Source organism: Pan paniscus, chromosome 19, assembly GCF_029289425.2.
Source record: "Pan paniscus chromosome 19, NHGRI_mPanPan1-v2.0_pri, whole genome shotgun sequence".
Classification (NCBI taxonomy): domain Eukaryota; kingdom Metazoa; phylum Chordata; class Mammalia; order Primates; family Hominidae; genus Pan; species Pan paniscus.
In genome coordinates, this window is record NC_073268.2 from 49,683,831 (window position 1) to 49,692,180 (window position 8,350).

The window sequence follows — 8,350 nt, forward strand, 5'->3', positions numbered from 1 at the left end:
AGGCTCGGCCCTGCCACCTGGGAGAGGTGACATCATGGGACAAGCCCTGTGTGCTTGCTGGAGACCACTGGGAGCTGCAAGGAGGCCGAGTTCTGTTCCGTCTCCCAACAGCTGCCACCATGCCCCACCCTCACCCATGAGCCCCAGAAAACCTCCACCCAAGGCGGAGGCTGAGGAAGCCGGGCTGACGCCCAGCACGCTGTGGAGCCATGGAGGGGACCTTCAGAAAACACATCTCGACACAGGGGACCTCAAAGAGATCAAAATGCATTTAATGTGGTCTAGTCTCATCGCCTACGTCTTTAGATACTGCTATGTATTGAAACTAACATGAAAATTCTCCAGTTTCACCATTTAAAATAATTTGACATTCTATGACCTCACGCAGGGCAGACACCCTATACAGGGGCCTCCCAACGGTGGCTCCTCCCCACCCCCCAGGACCCTCTGGGTGGGGACCGGGCAGCACACCACCAGCAGAGGCTCAGGGGGTGGCCACTGTGCTCTGAGCAGCAGGCATAGGCTGCACACAGACACACACTCAAGTACATGGTTTCAGATGGGCACACACACAGCCTCCTACACACGAGCCGGACGCACACGCTCACCTCCGGTCATCCCAGTTGGCAGGAGGGGGTGGTGATTCCTCTCCTTTCCTAAGATCTTTCCTCTGCCATTCAGCACCGACCAGGGCCTGGCTGTGCCCTGCCTGAACTCCGCTGTGCTGCTCCAGGTGAGGGAGGGACAGGATGTGGTCCTATGTCAGGCAGACCTGGCCCCTGCCACCTTCACAAGGCAGAGGGGCTGGAGGAACTTCAGCAGTGGAGGTATGGGCGAGGTGGGGTGGGACAGGGTTGCGGGGAGATGAGCGAGCCCAGAAAGAACAGGACAACACGGAGTCTCTAACGCACGACTCACACTGTGGGCCCAGTGGGGACGGGGCTGCCAGCTTCCTCCTAGCCTGGGATCCTGACTTCCCTTCCCAAGGAGCCATCCCGGCCTATGGCTCCTAACCACCCCTCACTGTGGAATTGGGCGGAGGCCTGGACAGAAATGGAGAGAGAAGCAAAACAGGAAAATCGAGGGTGGGAGGAGGAACCCTCGATGGCAGGTCCCATGCCTGGCCCTGAGACACATCTCTAAGGTACAAAGGCAAACTCTAAAACCTCAAACCAGTTTCTTCCCAGACCCACCCAGCACCCCAAAGACAGCAGAAAGCTTTTATTATGATCATTAACATGGTCTTGATTTTTCTATCACAAACAGAGCCTAGCTGGCTCATGAGCTCAACAAAGTGCGGCCCCAGAGCACCCTGCTTGCCCAGGGACTGCAGTGCCCACACACACGGGGAGAGGCCAGTCCCACCTCGGGGAACCCTCTAGAGCTTCCAGCCAGCTGCTGCATCCCGGCAGACCCATGGAATTCTAACTGTTCTTTTTGCCCCCTATGAATTAAAATAATTTTTTTCAATTGCATGGTAATTTTTTTTTTTTTTTTTGTAAACAGTCTCACCCAAGCTAAGTTCGAGAAAGCTGAAACCCGGTGTTTCTCCCCAAGGTAAAAACCAGCAAGGAGCACCGCAGCTAGCCAGCCTTGGACAGCAGAGGCTGGGCCCACCATCGAACTGAGCTGCTTCCCCGCAGGCTGCAGCTCCATCTTCAGGCAGAAGCCCTGGCCCTCGTGGCCTGGCCCCCCAGGAGGCCACTTCTTTGCCCTGAGCCTGTGATAGCCTCTGAGGCCGGGGGCTGCCGCTCTGGCTGCCCCCTCTCCGGCCAACCTTCTGAGGCCGTTGCAAAGAAACATAAAATGACTAAAACGCTACTGAGTCTGCAACCCAGGGCACTGGGCCCGTTCTGCTCAAACCCAGGGCCCCTGAGCGACCGCAGGGCTTCTCCCCGGCCTGGGGTGGATGCTGCGTGTCGGCCAAGGTTGGCTCAGATCTCTGACCCCCGTCTGTAGGGCCGCTGCTCCAGGACCCCGCCACCAGCCTGGAGTCTGTCAAAGTCATGCCTGGCCTGGGGGCTGAGGCCGTCCCGGCTTCGGCCGTCCTGGTCTCCATCCGCCTCATCCTCCTCGTCACGGCTCAGGAAGGCCAGCTCGTTCTCGTAGCAGAAGGAGTTGGCGCTGGGCAGCAGGAACTTGTTCTCTACCAGATCCTTCGCGCTGCAGCGGGGCGTAGAGGGCACCTCATATGTCTTGTGGAAGTGCGAGTAGTCAATCTTGTACTGGTTCTTCTCCTCGAAGAGCACGGGCTCAAAGCGGTGACCCCACAGGATCTCATTGGCCAGGTAGGAGCTGCGGGCCTGGGTGGTCATGGCTGTGGCCTCCACCATGCCTTCCAGGATGACCACGATCTCAAAGTCGTCCGTCTCCAGGTCCTGCCGGCTGATGCCGAAGAGCGGGCTGGCCTCATCAATCTCATGCAGGATGGTGATGGGCGACACCAGAAAGATGCGGTCCAGGCCCTTATCGAAGCCCACATTGATGTCGATCTGGTCCAGCGGGATGTACTCGCCCTCCTCGGTGACCCGCGGCTTGATGAGCTGCACGCGCACATGGGCCTCCACAATGTGGCTCTTGCGCAGGTTACCCACACGCCACATGAGGCAGAGCTTGCCGTCACGCAGGGCCACCACGGCATTGTGGCTGAACAGCAGCGTGTGTGCCCGCTTCTTGGGCCTTGCCATCTTGGCCATGATGGCACCAATCATGAAGGAGTCGATGATGCAGCCCACGATGGACTGGGCCACCACCATGAAGACGGCCACCGGGCACTCCTCCGTCACACAGCGCAGCCCGTAGCCGATGGTGGTCTGCGTCTCGATGGAGAAGAGGAAGGCCGCCATGAAGCCGTGCACCTGCATCACACAGGGTGTGCGGCCGCGGCCCTCAGCCGGCTCCAGGTCACCATGTGCCACCGCGATGACCCAGAAGATGACGCCGAACAGCAGCCAGGAGGCAAGGAAGGCCAGCGAGAAGATGAGCAGCATGTACCGCCAGCGGATGTCCACACAGGTGGTGAACATGTCAGCCAGGTAGCGCTGTGACTTCTCGTCCATGTTGGCGAACTCAATGTTGCACTGGCCATTCTTCTTGACGAAGCGGTTGCGGCACCTGCGCCGCGTGTGCACCTTGCCGTTGCCGAAGCCGTTGGCGCCCGACATGGTGACCAGGTGCAGCCCGTCCTCCTCCGATGACACGATGCTGTAGGGGTTGGCCCGGCTGGCCGCGGTCATCCCGGGGGTTGGGGGACCCTGGCTCGCCCCCAGGCTAGCTCCAGGCAGGGCGGCTCCTGCAACAGAGATGACAGCATGTCTGGCTGGGCTGGTGGCTCCAGGCTCCTCTACCCCCATCCCAGGGCCCCCAGACGTGACTGGAGGACGCTTCCACCCTGATTGACCCACGATCGTGCTCTGGTCTTGCCTAAGCCAGCTCCCCACTCCGCCTTCCCAGTGCGAGTGGCCACCCCCTTCAGGCCCCCAGCAGCTCCAGCCAAAAACCCCAGCTCCACACCTCACTCCCACACTGAGGGCTCTGAAGAGTCTATTTAGGATCCGACCCCTTCTCCCACCCTCAAGGCCTGAATCTAACAGTGCCTGCTCAGCCAGTTCGGGGCACAACTTGCCAGCCTCTCTGCCTCTGCCGATGGCCCCCCAGTCTCCATGGCAGCCACAGAGGGCCTGTGGAAGCTGAGTCGGTGCCTATCCCTCCCCTGCTCAATGTCAGAGGCCCCCCAGGACATGCAGGACCTGCACAGGGAAGCTCCTGACCCCTCGGACCTCACCTCCCAGCCTCCTCCAGCGGACTCCCCTTCCGGTCACAGCCCCTGGCCCCAGGCTGTCCCTCAAACCCACCCTGGACACCCTCCCACAAGACATCCTGCCACTGCCTCACCAACTTGGCACCAGAGGCCTCCTTGTGCCCCAGGAAGACCCATGTCCCATCCCTGCTATATCCACAGCACTGCCCTTTCTAAGGGCACAATGGCGGCAGCAATAACAATAACGTAGCCAGGGGCACTCAACCATCAACCCCGCCCTGAGACCACCACTCCCTAAGGGTAGCACATTTTCTTTTTTTCTTTTCTTTTTTCTTTTTTTTTCTTTTTTAGACAGAATCTTCCTCTCGTCACCTCGGCTGGAATGCAATGGCGCGATTTCAGCTCACTGCCATCTCCGCCTCCTGGGTTCAAGCGATTCTCCTGCCTCAGCTTCCTGAGCAGCTGGGATTATAGGTGCCCGCCACCACATCCAGCTAACTTTTGTATTTTAAGTAGAGACGGGGTTTCACCATGTTGGCCAGGCTGGTCTCAAACTCTTGACCTCAGGTGATCCACCTGCCTCGGCCTCCTGAAGTGCTGGGATTACAGGCGTGAGACGTTTTCTCTTTTGCTTCTTGTTGTCCTTCCCAGGGCCTAGAATGCGGCCTGCCACCCCTGTCGCCACCCACTTTGAACACCCCAAGCTGGGTCCCACCACCCTCCTGACACCCACATGCCCCATTCTACAGTGTCCACCCACATGCCATGCTTGCAGCTTCTTGGTCACCAGCAGTGCCAAAGAGGGTAAGATCTGGCACCCAGACACGGGCAGCTCCCTGGCTGACCTCAGCCGAGGGCCCTCCCCAGCCCCTGCTTCCCGCATCTCTAAGGAAGATTGCAAGGCTGCTACCCTGGCACCACCTGTTCCCAGCACCACCCTCAGCTCACTGCAGGCAGCACCTGGCTCCAGGCCAGCCTACTGCACATTCAGGCACCCCAAGACAGGCCCCGCAGCAGGGCATCCATGCCAGCCAGAACAAAGCCTGCTCTCAGCCACTGACGTGCCCACCCCCGGGACACACAGGCTGTGCTGCCCCCACTAAAGGCCCCACACTGGCCTGTCAGTGACAGGCTAGGGCATCTGCAAGCTAGGGGCTATGGCACCGCCTGGCCCACAGCCACATCTGGATGGCAGCCTGCCTCAGCTGGGCTAGGCTGGAAGCAGGGAGACCTGGGCCTTCCAGCATTAGCCCCGCATGGAGGAGCTGGACAGGCCCACCCCTCCCCGCCCACAGGGACCCAGCACCCCCAGTCCCAGTCCAGTCACACCATAACCTCAGAGCTAGACAAAGCCTTGTCCCTTAGCACACCTGCAGCCACGTTACTCAGTTACGAAGACACTGAGGCCCCAAGAGAACATCCTGGGGGGCTGGCACCACTGTGGACCAGGCGCTGCACACAGCCTTCTGCAGGCCTCTCAAGCCCTCCAGGGAGGGGTGGGCCACCCTGCTTTACAAACAAGGACCTGGAGGCCCAGAAGCCAGAATGGACTTGTCCCAGTCCCATAGGCAGGAGGCAGCAATGCCAGGATTCAGCCCCGGTCTATGTGACCCAGCTTCTGGCCACGTCCACACTAGTCTGGGCCTCGGAGCGGGTGCAGCCTCTGAGCTCTGCTCCAAACACCTGAGCAACAGGTGATGGGGGAGCCGCCTGCCCGGCCAGGCTGTGGAACACTCCCAGGGGCTGCCCGGTTGCTCAGCCTCAAGCCGGCCAGTCCGAGCAGCACACAGCAACTGCCGCCTGAGAGACACAGGGAGAGCAGGCGGGGTCCTGGGCGCCTTGGGGGACAGATCCATCAACAGCTGCCCTCACATCATCCTCTCAACAACCCGGGGGTGCAGCCACCATCCAGGTTCAGAAAAGTTAAGTGACTTCCCCCAGGCCACACAGCCATTAAGCAGGAGAGTTGAGTTTTAAACCACCTCTAGCGCCGTCCCCCACCATGGGACCCCAAGCTCTGCAGGGATGCCTTTCCTTACTCTGCCGTCCCCCCCCAACACCGCTGTGGCTGACCACCTCACCATGACGCTGAGGAGCTGGGACGCAGGGCCGGAATGGTGGACACTGCTTCTGCCTGGGCCTGGAGGTAGGGAGCCGGCGGCAGGGGGGACCCCTGAGGCTGTGCTGGGAAGGGGGCTCAGCCCCAGATTCCTGGACCCTCCAGAAGGAAGCAGCCAGGGCCGGGGAACTCAGACGCCGGCGTGAGGCCACCAGCTGACAGGGGCTGGATTTGTGTGGCCCAGGGGCCTTGAGGGACTTCCAGCGGGTCATGGCTGCTCCAGCCCCTGCTCCGAGCAGCTCAAAGCCTGCAAGGAACAGAATCACAAGAATTAAAGGCCAGAGAGCCCGGTCTGCATGTGTTCCCAGCAGCTGGCGGCCTCGAAACTGGCCAGCTACCAGACTGGTGAGGGTGCTGCCACAGCTCCTGGCATCTCTGCCAGGGCTGGGCACCCCAGACCTGCCCAGATGGTGTCATACAGGCTTGGAAACCCCCACTTCTGTTGACGTTCCTCTCTGCGTGGTTTTACCACCCAGAGAGCATCAACAAGGTCAAGTTCATGCCCCACTCCCTCATTTCTCAGAGCCAAAAACTGACAAAGACACCTGTCTCAGGACCCCTGGAAACTGAGCAGAAGAGAGAGTTGGAGCCCAGAATGTCAGTCCTCAGCCTCACACAGCCCTGCTCTGCCATGTGTGCATGTGTGTGTGTGAGAGAGAGAGAGAGAGACCCTCCCCAGGGGTGCTGGGAGCTCCCTCACTGGGCACTTGGTGAATACAGCACCCCAAAGACAGACCCAGAAGGGGACCCTGGCATAGAAACCCTAGCACCACAAGCTAGACAATGTCTCAAGAACACTCCTGCATAAACACAGGTGTGGCAAGAAGTTACACAACCATGCGGCCTTCAAGGTCGCAATTTAAGAAATATAGGACAATATCCTCCACCAGGGACACACAGGCCTTTTTGGCTCTTGCTCAATGGGGTGCATACAGTGAAATCAGACAAGACATGAAATCAGAGAAACTGTTTTGCTGGAAGAGGCCTTAGCAAGCAAGAAGGCTGGCTCCCCATTTCACAGATGGAAGAACCAAGTCCAAAAAGAAAAAGAGACTTGTCCCAGGTCACAAAGCAATTCAAGGGCCAAGACAAGGTGCTCACTACTAAAGTTAGGACCGTTTTCCACAGACACCCAGGTTGGCCTGCCAGGGTCCCAGGGTCGCCGGGAGGGGAATGGGAGAGGGGCGCTGGGGTACACTACCTGAGCTAGACAAGGCGGTTTCAACACCAAGGGGCAGTGAAGCAAACCCAGCAGGGAGAGAGCAGGCAGTGGGGAGACAGCGCGGGCCCGGCAGACCCCCGGAGATCCCTGCTTTCCTGCTGGCCACAGTGCCTACAGACGCAGCCTCCCAGCGACCAGTCCACTTGAAGAACAGACCAGGGCCTGGGCTGGGAGCTTTTAGAGAGGATGCCAGATGGCAGCTGCCACGTGACCTAAGGGTGGGGTCCAGGAGTCACCGGGAGGTGCTTCTGGATGGAACTGGATGCCCCATGCCCACTGCCCTGAGGCCCTGGGCTTCTCAGGTTTCGGTGACATCTGGGAGGAGCCCAGGGCAAGGCCTGGACCCACATTCCCAGACACCAAGAAAGCACTGACTGGAAAGGAGAGTGCAGGGGCCTGCATCACCCAGGGTAAGACATAGGGACTCGGAGGGGGAGGTGCCAACAGCCCCCATCCCTCATGCAGAGACTGTTCAGCTAGCTGGGGCACCTCACGAGGCACGAACACAGCACTCAGTATCTATCAAGTGCTTACTACCTGCCACGTGCTCTTCTAAGAGCTTTAATAAACTGATTCATTTAATCCCTTCCATCACACTGTGATTATTATCCCCATTTTCCAGATGAGCAGACGGAAGCCTAGGAAGATTGAGTCACTGTGAGGGTTACACAGCCTTTCAGGAGTGAAGTTTCCAGGCTGGGCTGTAGGGGTGAAACCAGTGCCCCACAACACCAAGACCTGAGGCCTGACTGTGTGCGTGGCACTGCAATCCTTTTGGTCCCAAGCCCCTGCAATCCCAGGTGGTGATGAGATGTAGACTGCCGCAAATCGGCACTCAAAAGCACAGGTTCAAGGGCCCTCACCAGCACTCCAACCCACGGCCACTCACCCTCATTCGGAGATGGGGCACTCTACCTCATGATCAAGCCTCACCATTGGAAGACCCCTGGGAGATCACTCAATGCAGGGAAGGCTGGCACACGCTTCCCCGCCCAAGGTGCCTGCTCCAGCCTCGCCCAGGCAAGCACCATTCCTCAGCCACAGAGCTTCATCCACTGCATCCGGGGCAGCTCAGAATCTTTCCTAATCCAGGCACCATTCATCAGATGCAGCACTGGGGCCTGGAAAGCCCAGCCCTTCCTTTGCAGATGGGGAGACTGAGGCTCTGAGCCAGTGGTGCCCTTGCTCCATCACTTAGGGTGTGAGAGGCAGGGCTGGCTGCAGGGTTAGGGGCTCTCCCTCATGGCAG

At 59.3% G+C, this 8,350-nt stretch overlaps 1 protein-coding gene across 1 annotated transcript; it reads right to left on the reverse strand.

The window, feature by feature from the left end:
* Positions 1–254: 254 nt before the first annotated feature.
* Positions 255–6,120, reverse strand: LOC117978167 (ATP-sensitive inward rectifier potassium channel 12-like). Its single transcript, XM_055101094.2, has 2 exons — positions 5,842–6,120; positions 255–3,292 (listed from the first exon to the last, which is right to left on the reverse strand). Exons 1-2 carry the CDS (start codon positions 6,089–6,091, stop codon positions 1,935–1,937), a joined length of 1,608 nt encoding a protein of 535 aa, XP_054957069.2. The 5' UTR covers positions 6,092–6,120; the 3' UTR covers positions 255–1,934.
* Positions 6,121–8,350: the final 2,230 nt, after the last annotated feature.